The sequence below is a fragment of the Gambusia affinis genome, linkage group LG11, assembly GCF_019740435.1.
Source record: "Gambusia affinis linkage group LG11, SWU_Gaff_1.0, whole genome shotgun sequence".
In the NCBI taxonomy this organism is placed as follows: Eukaryota; Metazoa; Chordata; class Actinopteri; order Cyprinodontiformes; family Poeciliidae; genus Gambusia; species Gambusia affinis.
Genome location: NC_057878.1, coordinates 25,231,217 through 25,252,269, shown reverse-complemented (window position 1 = coordinate 25,252,269; position 21,053 = coordinate 25,231,217). Strand labels below are relative to the sequence as shown.

The following is a 21,053-nucleotide window of genomic DNA, read 5'->3' as shown; positions in this document are numbered from 1 at the left end:
AAAAAACAAACAAGACATGTAAGCAATTTTAAATATTCTTTTTACATTACCCAGGATATCTTTGGCCTGCACAGGCTCAGTCATCTCTAAAGGTTCTCCACGGCCAGCACAGTTCACAGCAGAGACTCTGAAGAAGTAGTTTGTATCTGGTTTCAGATTGTGAACTGTGTACTCTGTAGTCTTAACTTCACCCTTAGAAGTAACCATGGCCCAGTCTTTCTCTCCTTCAACAAGCTTCTCCACCATATAGCTGGTAACCTCGCTACCTCCATCCCATTCAGGCTTAGACCAACCCAGGGTGATGGATGTCTTTGTTGAGTCCACCACCTTTAGCTTGCAAGGCTCATCTGGTGGATCTGTGAAATTAAAATCATTAGACGGGAGAGTAGCTTAAGTGTGATGATTTGTTTTTAAAAGTTATTTTTCACATACCAACTGGGTCAGCAGCTTTATAATAGTCTGATACATCAGAGAATGGTCCCTCCCCAGCTTTGTTAATGGCACAGACACGATATTGATACTCATTTCCTTCTGTCAGGTGGTACACCATCTGTTTGATGTCAGTAATGGGATCTTTATACACTCTGATCCAGCGCAAGCTCTTCTTATCCCGTCTCTCTAGATAGTAGCCAACCACAGGGCTACCACCATCCACTCCGGGTTTGTCCCATTCTACTAGCATCGTGGTCTTGGTAGTCGTGTTTACTTCCGGAGTATGAGGTTGGCCAGGAGTTACTTTAGAAAAAGACACAATTAAATATTAAGGCAAATGAAAATGACAGCCAATAATGAAATAAATGTGAGAATAAGCAGATAAAAAATAGGATTTTTATTGATGACTGATGAGGAAAGGATTAACTTTATTTTAATAGAACAAAAAAACTCACCAAAGGCATTCTTAGCGATGACAGGTTCAGACTCGAGTGGCTCTCCAACTCCAAATTTGTTAACTCCCATCACTCTGAAAACATACTCATTTCCACGCACCAATTTTCCGACTGTGATGTGTGTATTCTCATGTCTATCTGAAACAGTTGACCAGACCACTCTGCTGGTTTCACGCTTCTCAACAACATAGTGGGTAACTTTGGAACCTCCCTGGTCAGACTCTGGAACTGGTTCCCAGCTGAAGATTATCCGGTCTGCTGTTATGGAGTTGAAATTGATAAGGCCAGAGGGGGGTCCAGGTTTGTCTAAAAAGAGAGTCAAAAGACACATGATCATCAACTTTATATCTCTGAATCAACCACTGACAAATTGGATGATTCATAAAATAAGGAGATCTCAGCAGAAATTTCAGTGCTTAACGTACCAAGGATTTCAATCCTGATTGTAGCAGAAGCAGATCCCAAAACATTTTTGATCTTAATCTCATATGAGCCTGTGTCAAAGCGAGTTGCATCCTTAATCAGAACAGCGGAGGAGTCTGTTGTGCTTTCAACAGACACAGTAGAAGAGGTTACCAGCTCCTTTCCTTCCTTGAGCCACACAATAGTTGGCAGAGGCTTGGCAATAATTCCTACTCTCAGTTTTACTGAAGCCCCAGCTTTATACTGGACCACATCCAGATACTCAGGAGGAAGATCAATAGCTGGGGCACCTATAAGAAAAAAAAAAATTGTAAATACCGATCACAGTTATCAACAATACATAAATATGCAAAAATGAATCCATAGCCTACCACATGCATCAACACAGGTGATGGGGCCAGCAATAAGAGAAGGGTTGCTGACAGATCCAAAAGCATTCTTAGCATAAACTCTGAACTCATAAGATTCATCTTGAGTGAGTCCATAAGCAGTGAAGCCCAATTCAATGATGTTTGTAAAGTTGGCCTTCACCCATCTACCATTAGGAGCTTCCCTTCTCTCCACACTATAGCCAGTTATCTTGCTGCCTCCATCAAATGGTGGTCTCTGCCAAGTCAGGCTGACAGAGTTCTTTGTGACTTCTGTGACACGAACATTTGCTGGGGGCTCTACAACATCAATGTGGAAAACATCCAAGTCAAAGGAAAAAAAGGGATACGTTAAAAGTAGCTTTGTATACTATGTGCATTAAAAATCTGCCAACATTACATATAAAATTATGTATACATTGAACATGTCTAATAAGGGTAAAATTGAACTATGGAATTAAAGACTTACCACAGGCATCAATCGCAAGCACCTCTTCAGAAGTCTTGCTCAGCTTTCCGATACCAGCAGCATTTTCAGCTGCTACCTTGAATTCATAGATGAGGCCTGGACAGATATTTGTAACTCGCCACTGGTTTCCAGGTATTGATGTTTTATTAACCTTCTGCCAGATGCTGCTGCTTCTCTCTTTCATTTGAAGGTGATATCCAATTACAGGACTTCCGCCATCACTGACTGGCTCATTCCAGCACACTGTCAAACTCTCTCTGGAAACAAAGCTAACCCATGGGGTGGATGGAGGACCCGGGATTACTGAAAGACACCAACATTTTGTTAAAGCAGTTAAGAAAGAATAATAAGTCATAAAACCAGATGAAAAATCTTTATCAAATTGTCTCAATGACTTACTGTAAGGTAGTTGAATCATGACTGATTTACTGTCAATGTGGTTGCTTAGACCATAGCGATTCTCAGCCTTGATTCTGAATTGATACTCCTCCCCCTTGGTTAGTTTGTTCACCTTGATAGCACTCCTGGCGACGTTAGATGACACCTCTACCCAAGCGGGAGTACTTGTTTCACGTTTCAGAACAACATAGTTGGTAACAGGACTTCCACCATCATATTCTGGAGGATCCCACTTTAGACATACTGTGGTCTCTCCAACCTCTCCAATCTGAACTGGACCAACTGGAGGTCCAGGTTTATCCAGCACAATGAAAATAAGAGAGATCTTGGTTGTTCCCCCTGCATTTGAGGCAGTGACTTCATATTTTCCAGCATCACTAGACATGCTTTCATTTAGAGTAATAAGTAGGCTGTCAGGAGTCACTTCTGTCAGAAGTCTCTTGGACCCTTTGATGACAACATTGTTTTTGGATACTGTCACCTTTGGCATGGGTTTGCCAGTAAGAGGAATCTCAAATGTCAGGTCAGATCCTGCTTTTACATATACTGTATTCTTGGGGTAGTTCTTTAAGTCAAACTCTGGAGCTTCTGTTAAAAAAACAGTACAAGATTATCAAGAATGATAAAATATACCTTAAAATTAATAAACACTTAACTGACTAAACACCAAACTTTTAATATGTCTAAAATAGTGAAATTTACTAAAACTAAAAAACAAATTAGGTTTTTGTGAAATTTTAAAATAAAGAAAGAAAATTTACCCTGTATCTCCTTGACAATAACTGGAACAATCATCTCCTTAGGTTCACTGAGTCCAGCATGGTTTTCAGCACGAACTCTGAAGAAGTACTCAGCCCCTTCTCTCAGGCTCTTAATGGTATGCGTCAAGGTCCTCACAGTTGCACATTTCACCCACTTGGTCTGACCCTTCTCTACAGCATCAATGAGGTAACCAGTGACCCTGCTTCCACCATCATATTCTGGTCTTGTCCAGGCAAGTGTAACACTATCTTTAGTGACATTTGCAACTCCAAGTTTCAGTGGTGCACTTGGTACCTCTGCAAAAAACAATGAGACATTTGTGTTTAATTATGTTAGGATCTGTATCAAAAAATTGTACTATTGTAAATTGTATCGATTATTGATTATTCAGTCCTAGTATACCTGTAATCTTTGTTCCTCCCTTCGCCTCTTGAGGTGTACCCACTCCATTCTCATTTTCTGCTATAATTCTGAAGTAATAGACAGCACCCTCCTGCAAGTCTTCCACTTTATAGGTCAAAGTATGACAATTGCTCGTCACAGACACCCAGGCCTTCTTACTTGCTTCACGTTTCTCAACATGGTAGGCTTTTACTGCATCTCCACCATCATTTTCTGGAGCCTCCCACGTCAGTGTTGCAGAATCTCTAGTCACAGATGAAACTTTGACATTGATTGGAGGTCCAGGAGAGTCAAGGACTTTTACTACCATGGGCAAAGTTGCTTTACCCAATGGTGATTCAATTGTGACACAGTACTCTCCAGAGTCATTCCTAGTTGACTTCTCAATAGTCAGCGATGTGCTGGATTCTGTTGCTTCAATGGTTCCTCTTACTGTTAGATCAACACCTTCTTTGCTCCATTGAACTGTTGGTGCTGGTTTTCCTTTGAATGGTGCACAAAGAGTGAATGACATACCATGTTTTACAATGAGAACCTTGCGCATCTCAATATCAGCATCAAATGATGGCTCTGATGTTCTGTCCGCTGCTGCACCTGGATCTGAGTATGGGCTACGCACACTGCTGCCCACTTTATTTATTGCCTTTACACAGAATTCATACTCTACATCTGTCTTTAATCCAGTGACTGTGAACTCCAAGCTTTTGGTAAGAGGTATTGCCTCAATCCATCTGGCTAGTTCTTCAGGTGACTCAGGTACTTCTTCCTCCTCATATTCCTCTTCATCGTCAATGTCTGGCTCTGGTTTGCGAATAAATTCTCTGTATTCTACACTATATCCTAAGATGGGAGCACCACCATCATTTGTTGGTGGCCTCCAGAGGATAGACACAGTGTCTTTAGTGGAGTTGATAATTTTTGGCTTGGTTGGACGACAAGGAGCAATCAGGGGATCTAGTGCTCTGAATGTTGCAGATGGCTCACTGGCAGGACTCAGGCCAGCTGCATTTTCAGCATAGACTCTGAAGTCATACTCACAACCCCTGCGAAGTTTTGTCACCACTGTAGTAACCTCTTTAACTAGATCTCTGTTCACACGGACCCAGCGCATGCCTGTCTTCTCACGACGTTCAATTACATATCCAGCAATGGGACTACCTCCATCATTGGCTGGCTTACACCACGTAAGGGTCATAGAATCTCCAGTTATGTCAGTGACATCAACACCTGCGGGAGCAGTTGGAATTGTGTATGGATCTGTAATTTTTATAACTTCACTCTCCAGAGCCTCCCCGACGCCATGCTTGTTAACAGCTAGAACTCTAAAGATATATTCATTACCCTTAAGCAGACCTGTCACTTTAAAGTAGGTCTTTGTGACATCGCCCTTTACCAATGTCCAGGCCAAACGACTGGTCTCACGCTTCTCAACAACATAATGTGTGATTTTAGCACCACCAGTTTCCTGAGAAGGACCCCATGACAGAGTGCAGTCCTCAGCTGTAAGACCAGTGATCTGGAGAGGGCCTGCGGGGGGCCCTGGTTTATCGATTATCACACAATTAATTGGCATAGTAACTGTTCCCCCAATATTCTGGAGAGTTAGCACATACTGTCCAGAATCTCTTTTGACACAGTCCTTTATGACAACACAAGTGCTTGTATCTGTTGAAATAATCTGAATTCTGGCTCTGAGCTCAATCTCATTGCCATCCTTTGTCCAGCAGATGACAGGGGCAGGACGCCCAGCAAGGTCAGCATTAATCTTCAGTATTTCTCCTGCTTTCACAAACACAGTCTCTCTAAACTTGACATCCATCATAATGCGTGGTGGATCAACATCATCCTTGACAGTAATTGGGCCTGTATTGAATGATGGGATACTGAACTGTCCGGCAGCATTCTTTGCAATGACACGAAAATCATACTGACTGTTCTCTGTAAGGCCTGTAGCATCATAGTAGGTCTCTGGCACATTGGTGAAGTTGCACCTGGTCCATCTACCCTCAGGAAGGTCTCTCCGTTCAATAATGTAGCCAGAAACCTTGGATCCACCATCATATTCTGGTTTATCCCAAGATAATGAGACAGATGTTCTTGTAATAGCAGTTACCACAGGTGTGCCTGGAGGATCACATGGATCTCTTGCTGCAACAGGTTCACAGGCCTTGCTGCATTTACCAATGCCAGCAATATTTTCTGCATAGGCACGATATTCATAGAGCATTCCCTCTTCAATGCCAGTGACTTTGAATTCTGTGTCTTTGATCATTCCTCTGTTCATCTTTGTCCAAAGAATGCTAGAACGCTCCTTCCTTTCTAAATGATAGCCCAGAACAGGACTACCACCATCACTGACTGGCTCATTCCAGGTCACCAACATGTATGACTTAGTAGCCAGTTTGACAATAGGCGTTGATGGAGGTCCAGGTTGTTTGAAGTTATATTGAGCAGTAATTCCTGGAGAATCAAGGGAACTACTCTTTCCATAACGGTTAACTGCATATATGCGGAACTGGTACTCTGCTCCATGTGTAAGGCGGCCAGCTTTGAAAGATGTTCTGGCAACATTACTTGCCACTATTTGCCACTCCTGTGTGTTTGTATCTCTCTTCTCCACAATATAGTTGCTGATGGAACAGCCACCATCATATTCTGGTGGGGACCAAGACAGTGTAATGCTGTCTGAAGTCACAGCATCCACCTTAATTCCTTTAGGTGGACCGGGTTTGTCCAGGACAACAACTCCAATACTAGCTGTTACTGTTCCAGCAGTGTTAGCCAAAGTGATCTCATACTTGCCCACATGTTCTCTGTTAGCTCCTTTAATAATAATTTTAGATGACATTGCTGTATTTATGATTGTTAATGATGATGTTTGTTTCAAAGGAAGGCCATCCTTCTTCCATGATACAACAGGTTTTGGTCTGCCTCTCACAGGCATTTCAAGAGTGAGATCATCCCCAACCTTGACGCTATATGTTGTAAACAGTAAATTTATGGATGGTTCTATTGCAACATCTTTTGCCACCACTGGCAATCCAAGATCTTTTGGCTCACTCTTTCCCTTCTCATTTATTGCAACAACTCTGAAGAGATATGCTTCGTTGGGATTCAGATTAGGAACAGTTGCTTCTGGTACTTTAACTGTACATGCTGTGCCCCACTTGTCACCACTCTTAGGTTTGAATTCTACATTGTAGCACATTACTTTACTGCCACCATCATGAGCAGGCTTCTCCCAGGCCAGTGATGCACTGGTTTTTGTTACATCCACAAGAGTTACCTTGTTTGGTGGTTGAGGCACCTCAGACACTTTGGTTTCTTTAGTTTCAACTGCCTGTCCCTGACCATATGCATTGACAGCACACACTCTAAAATAGAATATTCCACCTTCAGGGAGGTCTTCAATTTTGAATGAGTTGGCAGTGCAATTGCTTGCGATGGTAGTATAGGCCTTTCTCACAGATTCCCTTTTCTCTACAATATAGTTTGTAATTTTTGCACCACCATCATTGAGTGGTGTGTCCCAGGCAAGAGTTACTGAATCTTTCTTGAGCTCTTTAACAGTGAAGTTTTGTGGTGCACTTGGTGTGTCCAAAATTCTTACTGAAATAACTGCAGATTTTGTACCACTGCTGTTCTCCAGTGTTAAAGAATATTTCCCACTGTCAAAGCGATTAACATTGTCAATGACAAGCATGGTGTATGAAGTAGTAGTGTCAATTGCAGCGTGCTCTGTTAAAGTGCTCTCAAGTTTCTCCCATTTCACAGATGGTTCAGGTCTCCCTCTAATAGGGACAAACAAGCGCAGAGTTCCACCAGCCCGTACAGACACCACCTTTTTGAGGTCTGCATCCAACTCCATCTCTGGTGGATCTGCTCTGTCAGAGGTTAGTACTGTGCCATGGAAATTAGCTGCTTCCCCAACTCCTTCTGAGTTAATGGCACAAACACGGAACTGATACTCTCCACCATCCTTCAGGTCTGTGATAGTGAGTTTAGTCACCTGAATACCTGTTGGTGGCGTACACATGGTCCATTCTTTTTCAACTGGTGCTTGTACTGCTGGCGCTACTTCTGCTTCCTCAGTTAATTCTGGTTGTGGTGTATACTCCCTCATTTCAACAATGTATCCCTTGATGTAGGCTCCACCATCAAAGTCAGGCTTACCCCACGAGAGGGACACAGAAGACTTTGTGTAGTCTGTCACCTTAGGGTGGCGTGGAGGTCCAGGTGGTGTTGTAGCATCACATGCTCTATAGAAAAGGGATAATTCACTGAGGTCTCCTATTCCAGTCTCATTTTCAGCAGCAACACGGAACTCATAAAAGTGGTCTGGCATAAGACCTGTGACCTTGAAGTTTGTTTCTGTCAACTTTTGCCTGTTGCATTTTGTCCACCTCACACTATCTTTGTCATGCTTTTCAAGATGGTAAGCTTGGATGTCAACTCCACCTGTATTTTCTGGAGCTGTCCAAGACAGAACCATGGAGTCCCTTGTGATTTGACTTGCTTCAGGAGTTCCAGGAGCACTTGGTGGCTTGTAAGGATTGCGAGCAATAATAGGTTCACTCTGAAGGTAATCACCAGCCCCATATTTGTTCACTGCTCTGACTCTGAAAATGTACTCATTTCCTGAAAGCAAATTTTTTACTTTATGGTGCAGGGTTTTTACATCTGGTGCAACTACAGTCCAAGACAACCTGCTGGTCTCTCTCTTTTCTAAAACATAGTGACTGATGCTAGCTCCACCATCTAGAGATGGTTCAGACCAGGCAAGGATGCACCTATCAGCCATGATTTCAGACACTTTAATGGGACCAATTGGTGGACCTGGTTTGTCAAGGACTTTAACAGTGATGGGGAAGGTTTTTGTACCACCAATATTTTTGAGAACAAGGTCATAGTGGCCACTATCTAGTTTGGTAACATCCTTTATGGTCATAGCTGCACATTTGTGTGTAGTTTTAACTTCAATGCGCAAGGCTTTCTCCATTTCTTTGCCCTCTTTAAGCCACACAACCTCAGGTTGTGGACTTCCATAAATGTCTGCTTCGAAACGCAAACTCTCCCCAGCACAAACAACAATTATATCCTTGTATTTGGGGTCCATTGAGGCCCTTGGTGCTTCAATGTCATCTGTGGCAGTGATAGGTCCAGAGCTATCTGATGGCCCACTGAAGACTCCAGCAGCATTTCTTGCAATAACTCTAAATTCATACTGCTCACTCTCTGTCAGAGAAGTCACTGTGTACTCTGTCTCAATTATATTAGTAAAGTTGGATCTTACCCAGCGACAATCAGGGGAAGAGAGGTCTTTTCTTTCTACAATGTATCCATTTATTTTACTACCACCATCATACTGAGGTTTGAGCCACTGAATTTTAATTAGATTTTTAGAAATATAAATAGCTTCTGGAGCACCAGGAGGATCACATGGGTCACGAGCAACAAAGGACTCAGATACTTTACTGCATCGTCCAATGCCAACAATATTTTCAGCAAAAACTCTGAATTCATAACCAATGCCTTCTTCAAGATTACAGATCTTGAATTGAGTATCTGTAATTCGAGTTTTGTTTAGTTTGTTCCAGAGGATGCTGCTTCTCTCTTTACTTTCAAGGTGGTAACCAATAACTGCACTCCCACCATCACTAACTGGCTCATTCCATTCAATGATCATCATGTCCTTAGTTGCAGATTTAACATATGGTGTACCAGGAGGCCCAGGTGGCTTGTAAGGATACTGCACTACAATGGTCTTGGAGTCCAGAGGTGCACTCTTTCCATATCTGTTTTCTGCTATAATTCTAAACTGATATTCTGCTCCAGTTTTCAGGTTTGTCACCTTAAGAGCTGTTCTAGCCAGCTGTGTAACAACTGGTTGCCATGTTGTGGTTGTGGTATCTCTCTTTTCTACTATGTAGTTCTTCACTTGACAACCACCAGTGTATGCTGGGGGCTCCCAAGATAGATGGACAAAAGTGTTGCTTACTTCCACCACTTTAATTGGACCTTTCGGTGGGCCAGGCTTGTCAAGGATAATAATAGTCACATCTTCTGTGGTGGTGCTGACAGTGCTTGTTGCAGTAATTGAATATTTGCCAAAATCTTCCTTACATGCCTCAGTAATCTGAATTCCAGTAGTTAATGGAGTGTTAAAAACATTAACTCTAGAGGTCACCTTTAAAGCCTGACCGTCCTTTGCCCAGGTGATTTTAGGTTTGGGCCTTCCAAGTACAGGGAATTCCAGTTTAAGATCTTTTCCAGCTAACACATTGTAGGTATTAAATTGCATCTTGATGCTTGGTTCTATGGTCATGTCATTTGCAATCACCGGTGCAGCAAGTGCCTTTGGCTCACTCTTTCCTTTCTCATTGTAAGCAATGATCCGGAATAAGTATTCTGTGCCTGCTGTTAGGCCTGTAACAGTTCCTTCACAAGTCTTTGGGTTTCCTGCAACTCCCCACTTATCTGTGCCCTTAGGCTGCATCTCAATCAGGTAACCACCAATCCTACTGCCACCGTCATGTTCAGGTTTCTCCCAGGCCAGTGTGGCACTGTTTTTTGTGACATCTGTAAGAAACACTTTTCCAACAGGCAGTGGCACTTCAGAGGCTTTTGAAGCAGTTTTTGTCTCTACACACAGACCAATTCCATAATCATTCTCAGCCATGACTCTGAAGTAGTACATAGCTCCTTCAACTAAATTGTCAACTTTAAATGTGGTCTTGGTGCATTTTGTGGACACATTTGCGTATGCCTTCCTTGTTGATTCACGCTTATCAATGACATAGTTCTTGATTTTTGAACCTCCATCAATTGCTGGTGCATCCCATACAAGTGTAACAGAATCCTTTTTGATGTCTTTAACCACAAGGTTCTGTGGAGCCCCAGGTGTGTCCAGGACTTTTACTGAGACAAACTCAGAGACTGAGCCACTACTATTTGTCAGGCTTAGGGTGTATTTCCCTGAGTCATGTCTGTCAGAACTGTCAATTGAGAGCTGTGTGAAGTTCACAGCTTTCTCAACCACAGCTTTTTCAGAAAGGTCTCCATCATCCTTTGTCCATTTAATCTCAGGTGTTGGCCTGCCCTTGAAAGGAATATAGATTCTAACAGATCCACCAGCTTTTACAGTGATGCCTTTTCTCAGCTTGGAGTCAAGATGAATTTGTGGTGGATCCATCCTTTCCTCTGGCTTCGCCGTTCCAGAAAGAACAACTGGTTCACCAACTCCCATTTTGTTCAAAGCACACACTTGAATTTTGTATTCCTGGCCCTCATTAAGTTTGGGAATTTCATATTTGTTGACACGGAGACCAGTAGGGGGTGTAACCATCTTCCATTCTTCCTCTTCAGCTTTGCATACTTCAACAATGTATCCTTGGATTGTACTACCACCATCAGACAGAGGTTTTCCCCAAGAAACTGTGATGGAGGTTTTTGTAGAGTCAATTACATTGACATATGCTGGGGCACCCGGTTTGTACTTGGGGTCAGATGCCTTGTAGTATGAACTAGGAAGGCTTGGTTCTCCTGGACCAACAATATTCTCAGCGGATACTCTGAACTCATACTCATGACCTTTGGTTAGGCCTGTAACTCTGTATGATAAATCAGTTATTTTTTGTCTGTTACATCTGGTCCACTTGACTCCAGCCCTGTCCTTCTTTTCAATTATATAACCTATAATCTCAGTGCCACCATCAGTCTCAGGGGCAGACCAAGTTATTGTCAGGCCATCATGGGTAATGTTGAATATGTCTTCAATGTGAGGTGAACCAGGTGGAACAAAAGGATTCTTCATAGTAACTGCAGCAGACTCCAGTGCCTCACTGACTCCATGGCTGTTAACTGCCATTACACGAAATATATACTCATTGCCCTCCAGTAATTTAGTAACTTTGTAGCATGTGGTGTTACAGGTAGTAGAAACAACAGTCCAAGCTAGGCGACTTGTCTCTCTCCTCTCAATTATGTAATGTGTAATAGGACTACCTCCATCATGTAGTGGGGCCCGCCATGCCAGTGTGCATCTATCCTCAGCTACTCCAGTGATATGGAGAGGCCCTTCACATGAACTAGGTCTATCCATCACCAAAACCTTAAATGGAACAGTTTCACTGCCAGCCTCATTTGTCAGCAGAAGTGTGTAAATTCCACCATCAACTCTAACACAGTCCTTAACAATGATCATTCCATGATTTTCTGTGTTTTTGATCTCTAGTCTGATTGTATTCTCAACGGGCTTTTCATCCTTGAACCACTGGATTGAAGGCAGTGGCTTGCCATAGACATCTGCATCCAACCGGAATGTCTCTCCAGCATTTACGATAACAGTCTTTGTAAAAGCAGGGTCAATTGAGTATTTAGGAGACTCGACCTTGTCACTTGCTGTTATAGGTCCACTGTTGTATGATGGCTTGCTGACTGTTCCAACTGAATTTTTAGCAACGACTCTAAAGTCATACTGTGCATTTTCTGTGAGACCAGAAACGGTAAACTGAGTCTCAATCACATTCGTGAAGTTTGCCCTTACCCACCTGCCTTCTGGCAGATCACGTTTCTCTATAATGTAGCCAGTAATATTGCTGCCTCCATCATATTCTGGTTTAGTCCACTGAATGACAATTGTATCCTTGGTCACATGGACAGCTTCTGGTGTGCCAGGGGGATCACATGGGTCACGGGCAACACAACCCTCTGAAATCTTACTGCTTCTTCCAATGCCAACAATATTTTCAGCATAGACCCTATATTCATATTCTATACCCTCCTCCAATGGATGACTCTTGAAAGTAGTCCCATGAATAAGTGTCTTATTGATCTTGACCCAGAGAATACTATTCCTCTCCTTTCTTTCAAGATGGTATCCAAGAACAGTACTTCCTCCATCTATTATAGGTTCATGCCACTCAACAATTTGGTGGTCTCTGGAGAGAGAAGTAATAAAGGGAGTCCCTGGTGGGCCTGGCTCTCTGTAAGGATATTGAGCCACTACAGCTGATGACTCTAGACCTTGACTTTTTCCATAGCGATTCTGGGCAATGATCCTAAACTGGTACTCAGCTCCCGTCTTTAGTCTAGTAACCTTCATGCTTGTTCTAGCACAGTTGGTGGTCACATTCTCCCATGTTGTTGTGGTAGTATCTCTTTTTTGCACAATGTAGTTTGAGATTTGGCACCCACCAATAAGTTTTGGTGGGTTCCATGAAATTGTGACACTCTGTGTTGTGATTTCATCAAACCTCACTGGACCAGATGGAGGTCCAGGTTTGTCCAGAACAATTATTTCGATTGCACTTTCCTTCTTTCCTGCTGAGTTAGTGGCAGTTATAGTATACATACCAATATCGTCACTTGCCGCCTCCTTAATGCTTAGAGTTGTATGTGTAGTTGTATTGTGAATATTTACTCTGGTGGTAAATTTCAATGGGGCTCCATCCTTTGTCCATGCAATTGTTGGCTTAGGGCGACCAAAGATGGGAATATCAACATTCATGTCTTTGCCAACATGAACACTGTAGCTGCTGAATGCAGGCCGGATATCTGGCTCAAAGACCAGATCCTTGGTCATCACTGGACCAGCAAGGGCTTTTGGGTCACTCTTTCCTTTGTCATTGATTGCAGTAACTCTAAACAGATATTCCTGTCCTGGATTCAGATTGGACACTGTAGTTTCCATAGTCTTAAATGTATTTACACCAGACCATTTGTCCTGGCCCTTCAACTGTACCTCAAGCAGATATTGTTGAACTCTGCTTCCACCATCATATTCTGGCCTCTCCCATGCCAGAGAGATGCTCGTTTTTGTCTGATCTGTAACAATCAAACTTTTTGGAGACTGAGGCACTTCTGAAACCTTAAGAGGGTCTACTGTTGCTGCAGGCAAGCCAACACCATAAGTATTTTCAGCTAGGACTCTGAAATAGTAGCTACAGCCTTCTTGAAGGGGTTCAATCTTGCATGAAAGAGTATGACAGTTTGTCACAACAGCAGCATAGGTTTTACGTGTGCTTTCTCTCTTTTCAATAATGTAGTTCTTAATCTTGGATCCACCATCTAAAAGAGGTGGCTCCCACACCAGTGTCACTGACTGATTTGTAATTTCTTTCACTTTGAGAGCAACCGGGGCGCTGGGTGTATCTAGAACACGGACAACAACAAAGGCAGACTTGGTACCACTGGAGTTCTGAGCAGTAACTATATATTTTCCACTGTCACTTCTGCTCATTTTATCAATTACAAGGGATGTATAACTGCTGGTTATTTCAACCTGAGCAGTTTCTTTGAGAGTCTCTTCATCTTTGTCCCACTTAATGGTAGGAATGGGTCTTCCTTTAATGGGAATAAACAATCTAAGGGAAGCACCAGCTTTGATAGACACAATCTTTCTAAGTTCTGGGTCAATGTCAAGGTCTGGCTCTTCTGTCCTGTCCTGCACAACAACAGCTCCAGAGAGATCAGCATGCTCACCAACTCCTACCTTGTTGATAGCACACACTCTAAACTTGTACGTTTGGTTTTCCTTCAGATTTCCAACTTCAAATTTAGTTGTCTTTACACCTGTCGGGGCTGTGCATATTATCCAGTTCTCAGCAGGTACATCTGTGGCAGAGGCTGATGCATCTGGTGCTTCAGGTTGCACCACTGGTTCTGTGGTAATGCAACACTCAACGATATATGCCTGAATCTCACAACCTCCATCACATACAGGCTTTCCCCATGACAAAAGTACTGATGATTTTGTTGTGTCAGTGACCTTGGGATTTTGTGGTGGGCCTGGTCGGAAGATGGGATCAAGAGCTTTGTAGAAAACAGTTGAGGTGCTTGGCTCACCAACACCCACAGCATTTTCAGCAGCAACTCTAAATTCATAAATATGGCTTTCCAGTAATCCAGTTACTTTAAAGGTCAGATCTATAACTGTTTGTCTATTGCATCTTGTCCATCTCACTCCTTCCTTGTCATGTTTCTCAATTATGTATCCAGTAATGGGACTACCACCATCTTCAGAAGGAGCCTCCCAACTGAGCACCATGGAATCCTTTTTAACATTGGAAACTTCTACAGTCTTTGGTGTTCCAGGTAGGACAAATGGATCTTTCATTAGAACAGGAGCAGACTCAAGTGGTGCACCAACTCCAAACTGGTTGACTGCATGAACTCTGAAGATATACTCATCTCCTTCAAGAAGTTTATTTACTTTGAGACAAACATTCTTTACTTTTGAATCAACAACAGTCCAGACAAGCCGACTTGTCTCTCTTCTCTCAACAATATAGTGAGATATTTTGCTGCCACCATCCTGAAGTGGTGGTTTCCAAGCAAGAGAGCAATGATCTTTGGCGATGCCTGTAATAATAAGAGGTCCTTGTGGTTCCCCAGGTTTATCAAGGACAACAACGTTGATTTGTGTAGCCTTTTCTCCTCCAGGATTTTTCAGCAACAGTGTGTATTGTCCTCCATCTGAAAGTTTAGATTCCTTTACAGATATGTAAGCTTTAGTGGGTGTGTTCTTAATTTCTCTATGAATTGTATTGCCAAGCTCTTGTTCTCCCTTCAGCCAGTGAATGGAGGGCAATGGTTTGCCATGAACATCAGCATCAATTTTGAAGTTGTCTCCAGCATTAACCACAAGAGTCTGTGTATATTCAGGGTCAATGCTGATGCGTGGTGGTTCAATCTCATCCCTGGCGGTTATAGGGCCAGTGCTGTATGAGGGTAAACTGAAAACACCAGCAGCATTTCTAGCAATAACCCGAAACTCATATTGGTTATCTTGCACAAGTCCAGTTGCAACATATTCTGTCTCAATCACATTTGTGAAATTGGCCTTCAACCAACGACCCTCAGGAAGTTCCTTCTTTTCAACAACATAACCAGTTACCTTTGCACCACCATCATATTCAGGCTTGGTCCAAATAATTGTAATCGAGTCTTTGGTGATCTTTGTTGCTTCTGGAGTGCCAGGAGGATCACAAGGATCTCTTGCAATATGCCCTTCAGACACTTTGCTTGCTTTGCCTATTCCTACAATGTTTTCTGCATAAACTCTGTATTCATACTCCATTCCTGGTTCTAGACCTGTCGTTTTAAATGTTTGGTCAGTAATGAGAGATTTGTTTAGTTTGACCCATAAGATGCTATTTCTCTCTTTACGTTCAAGATGATAGCCTAAGATAGCAGTTCCACCATCATTCACAGGCTCATTCCAGGCTACAACCATGTTGTCCTTAGAACAGGCTGCAATGTTTGGTGTTCCTGGTGGTCCTGGGAGCTTGTATGGGTACTGAGCAACAATACATTCTGAAGAAAGAGCTGGGCCTTTTCCATATCTGTTTTCAGCCACAATCCTAAACTGATATTCAGAGCCAGTCTTAAGTCTGCCTGCCTTAATTTTTGTTCTTGCTAGATTGTTAGTTACAGCCATCCAGTTTGTTGTGGATGTGTCCCTTTTCTCCACGACATAGTTTTTAATGGTGCATCCACCATCATATTCAGGTGGATTCCAGGAGATTGTTATACTATCAGAAGTAACTTCCTCTACTTTAACTGGCCCTCTGGGCTGGCTAGGTTTGTCTAGCACAACAATACCAATATTTACTGTTGTTTCTCCAGCTGTATTGCCAAGAGTAATAATGTATTGGCCAACATCATCTTTAGCTGCCTCTTTAATGTTGAGGTCCAGCATTGTGTCTGATGCACCAAAGTTGACCCTGGTAGTTCTTTTCAGAGGCTGACCATCTTTTACCCAGGTAACAGCTGCTTTAGGTCGTGCCACAAATGGAACCTCCACTGTCAAGTCTTCTCCTGCCAACACACTAAATGTATTGAACAACATTTTAGCAACTGGAGCAATGATGAGATCTTTGACTATCACAGGGACGCCAATTTGACGAGGGTCACTAGTTCCTTTCTCATTCTTTGCTGCTACACGGAACATATACTCTTCCCCTGCATTTAGTCCACTTATAGTAGCTTCTGTGTCTTTCACAATCATAGCCTGGGTCCACTTATCCACACCCTTAGGCTGAATCTCAACAACATAACAGCCTACTCTACTGCCACCATCATGTTCTGGTTTTTCCCATGATAGAGTTACACTGTTTTTGGTGACATCTTTAAGAGTGATTTTACCAGGTGGCTGTGGCTTCTCAGACACTTTAACTGATTCAGGCGTTTCGATGGGCAAGCCAATGCCATATTCATTTTCAGCTAAAACTCTAAAATAATAATTGCAGCCTTCCAGAAGTTGGTCAACTGTAAAGGAAGTACTATGGCAATTGGCATTAACTGTGGCATATGCTTTCCGTGTTGACTCACGCTTTTCAACTATATAATTCTTAATTTTAACTCCTCCGTCATTCATTGGTGGATCCCATGTTAATGTGACAGCTTCGTTTGTGACAGAGGTCATTTTTAGATTTTGTGGCGCACTTGGTGTATCAAGAACCCTTACCTGAACTGTCACAGTTTTGGAACCAGAGCTGTTTTCAATGGCGAGGTTATATTTTCCACTGTCAAATCTGTTTACGTTTTCAATTACAAGTGATGTGTATGATGACGTGCTATCAATGGTTGCTCTCTCTAAAGGCTCACCATCACCTTTAGACCACTTAGCCTGAGGAGCTGGTCTGCCTCTTATTGGAACAAACAGTCTAAGTGTGCAGCAAGCTCTTAGACTAACCACTTTGCGGAGCTCAGCATCCAAGTCCATCTCAGGAGGAAGGAGTCTGTCCTCAGCTTTTGGATTTCCAGGAATAAATGCTGCTTCTCCAACTCCTTCGCTATTCATGGCGGAAATACTTATCTTATACTCCTGGTTTTCTTTAAGATTAGTGAGGGTAAATGAAGTTGCAAGAAGACCTTCCTTAGGAGTAACAATGGTCCATTCCTCCTCTTCTTCTTTTTCACATGGGATGCATCTCTCAACAATGTAACCAGTGATTTCAGAGCCACCACTATATACAGGTTTGTTCCAGGCAACAGTAATTGAGGATTTGGTCGTGTCCAGGATTCTGGGGTTACATGGAGCCCCTGGCTTGTACAGCCCATCTGTGGCTCTATAAAATAGACTGGGCACACTTGGTACACTCACTCCAGCAGCATTCTCAGCAAATATTCTAAATTCATATTCATGTCCTGTAGTAAGCCCTGTTGCCTTGAACTGTAGGTCCTTAACTTTTCTTATATTGCATTTAACCCATCGAAGGCCAGCTCTGTCTTTTCTTTCAATACTGTAGTTGGTGATGGGAGTTCCACCATCACTCTTAGGTGCTTGCCACATGACAACCATTGAATCTTTAGTAATAGCTGTCACCTCAGGGTTTTCTGGGGGGTCAGGTTTCACGTACGGGTTGTCTGCAATAGTGGGTTCTGATTCAAGAGATTCTCCAAGACCATATTTGTTCACAGCCATTACTCTGAATATATATTCATTTCCTTTGAGTAGCTTAGTCACTTTGTGCTGTGTAACCTGCAAACCTGAAATTACATTGGTCCAAACCAGTCGACTTGATTCGCGTTTCTCAACAACATATCCTTCGATTTTGGCACCACCATCATCCGCTGGTGGAGCCCACGTAAGTACACAGTTGTCAGCAGTTACATCAGACACTTTCAGAGGGCCAATTGGTGGTCCAGGTCTGTCAAGCACTTTTACGTTAAAGACATGTTTTGCAAATCCACCAACATTTGTAGCCGTCAACACAAATTCACCTCCATCTGATCTAACAGAGTCCTTGTTAGTCAGAATAGTTGCCAGCTCGGTAAACCTAACCTCCAGTTTCATTGTGTTCTCAACTTCCTTTCCATCCTTTGTCCAAGCCATAGATGGGATTGGCTGACCAGCAATATCAGCTTCAAGCTTAAAAGACTCTCCTGCTTTCAAAAGAACTGTGTCCTTAAAGATGGCATCGACCATAATACGTGGCTCAATTATGTTATCTTTACATATAATTGGGTCAGATGGTTCAGATGGTATGCTCACAGCTCCTGCTGAGTTTCTGGCTATGACACGGAACTCATAAGAGATGTCCTGAGTGAGTCCACTGACAGTGAATGTCGTTTCAATAATGTTGGTAAAGTTAGCTCTGGTCCAACGACCAGCAGGCAATTCTCTTTTTTCTACTGTGTAACCAGTGATCTTAAAGCCGCCATCGTAGGCAGGCTTTGTCCACTGAATTGTGATGGCATTCTTGTTAACAAAAATGGGCACAGGCTGACCTGGTGGATCCACAGGGTCCAAGGCTAGTATCGGCTCTGAAGCTTTACTGGGTTTACCAATTCCAGCCATGTTTTCGGCCATGACACGGAATTCATAGGCAACTCCGTCTTCAAGTCCTGTTGTCTTAAAAACATTACCTTTCACAAGACTATTGCTGATCCTATGCCATACAATGCCACTTCTTTCCTTCCTCTCAACATGATAACCAATAACTTCATTTCCACCATCAGAGACAGGTTCATTCCAGCCAATTGTTATTGAGTCTTTGGTGAACGCAACTACACTGGGAGTTCCTGGTGGCCCAGGTACTTTGAATGGATAGGCAGCAACCACTGCCTCTGAGGTGATGGGAGGTCCAACACCATATCTATTTTTAGCTTTTATTCTAAACTGGTACTCTGATCCAGTGGTTAGTCGAATAGCTTTAAATACTGTGCGAATGACAGTGGATGAGAGTTCAGTCCATGTTTGGGAAGTGGTGTCTCTAATTTCAACCACATAGTTATTAATTGGGATACCTCCATCATTCTCAGGAGCATCCCAAGAAAAGGTACAATAGGTGCGTGATATTTCCACAATCTTCACTGGTCCTTTTGGTGGCCCAGGTATGTCATGCACTTTGATGATTATGTTCTCTGTCACAGATCCAACAATATTCTTGGCTGTCATGGTGTAAACACCACTGTCAGCTCTGGTGCATTCATTGATGCTGATAATAACAGTGGCTGCAGTAGTTTCTACATTGATTCTTTGGGTGAGTTTTAGGGCTGCTCCATCTTTCTGCCAAGAAATTGTTGGTCTAGGACGCCCCATAACTGGAATTTCAACCTTAATGTCGTCCCCTGCTTTGGCAATAACAGTCTTCTGACATACACCACGTAAATCAAACTCAGGAAGTGATGTAGAATCTTTGACAATAATGGGCTTGCTCTCACGTGGAGCACTTCTGCCAGATTGATTGACAGCCATGACATGGAAAATATATTCCTCATTTTCATTAAGGTTCTTCACTATGAAGTCCATGGTCTTCACTGTTGTAACATGTGCCCACTGGTCTGTTCCCTTCTTCTTGGCTTCTAAAACATATCCTGAAATTCTGCTCCCACCATCATGTTTGGGTTTGGTCCATGCCAGGCTCACAGAGTTCTTTGTGATGTCAGTGGGAATAATACTTTCTGGAGGCATAGGTGCTTGAGATGCACGAATTGGATCAGTAGTTTCAACTGACTCTCCAATGCCAAATTCATTCTCAGCAGACACTCTGAAGTAGTACTCACAGCCTTCCCCTAAGTCACCAATTCTAACTGATGTTGTGGGGCACTTTGTAATTGCAGTAGCAAAAGCCTTGCGTGTTGATTCTCTTTTCTCAACTATGTAATTTGTGATTTTGGCTCCTCCATCAATTAAAGGAACATCCCACTGAAGTGTAATACTGTCTTTGTCTATCTTTACTGGCTTGAGGTTAAGAGGAGGTCCAGGTGAATCCAAAACTCTCACATGAATGTCAGCACTTTTCTTTCCAGCAGAGTTTTCAAGGGTAATCTCATATTTTCCAGCATCAACCCTTGAACTCTCTGGAATAAGTAGCATTGTGAAAGATTCAGTGCTATCAATGACTGCGCGTGGAACAGGGCCACCCTCTTTACTCCAAGTGACTTTGGGAGCAGGACGACCTTTGATTGGCACAAAAAGACGAATGGAGCAACCAGCTCTAACAACAAGGGTTCTCCTCAGCTCAATATCCAACTCTAAATCAGGCTCAGCAGGATGTTCTACAATTTGAACCAATTCCTGGGTTTCACCAGGTTCACCAGGTCCTTTGGCATTTACAGCGCTAATCCTGAAATGGTACTTGGCACCAGTTTCCAAGCCAGGGACAACAAACTCTGTGATTCTGAGTAGTGACGAAGGGGTATCCTTAATCCATTCTTCTGTTGCCTCTTTTCTGTGCTCAATTACATATCCAGTGACTTCAAGTCCACCATTATCCAGAGGTTTCCCCCAGTTCAGTGTAGCAGTAGTTTTGGTTGTGTCTGTTACTCTTGGATTGACAGGAGGTCCTGGAACATCTGGCATAAAGACAGAGGTAATACATTTGTTAACAAAAA

At 42.7% G+C, this 21,053-nt stretch overlaps 1 protein-coding gene across 1 annotated transcript in view; it reads right to left on the bottom strand.

Moving 5' to 3' along the window:
• The window catches only part of ttn.1 (titin, tandem duplicate 1), a 156,296-nt gene that overhangs the window by 23,170 nt on the left and 112,073 nt on the right, over positions 1-21,053 (bottom strand). The window contains exons 197-205 of the mRNA XM_044132734.1: positions 3,711-21,014; positions 3,308-3,604; positions 2,547-3,134; positions 2,148-2,450; positions 1,682-1,978; positions 1,313-1,600; positions 888-1,193; positions 433-735; positions 51-356 (exon numbers count right to left, since the gene is read on the bottom strand). Of these exons, the coding sequence (XP_043988669.1) occupies positions 51-356; positions 433-735; positions 888-1,193; positions 1,313-1,600; positions 1,682-1,978; positions 2,148-2,450; positions 2,547-3,134; positions 3,308-3,604; positions 3,711-21,014 (19,992 nt within the window). The remainder of the gene's footprint in view (positions 1-50; positions 357-432; positions 736-887; positions 1,194-1,312; positions 1,601-1,681; positions 1,979-2,147; positions 2,451-2,546; positions 3,135-3,307; positions 3,605-3,710; positions 21,015-21,053) is intronic.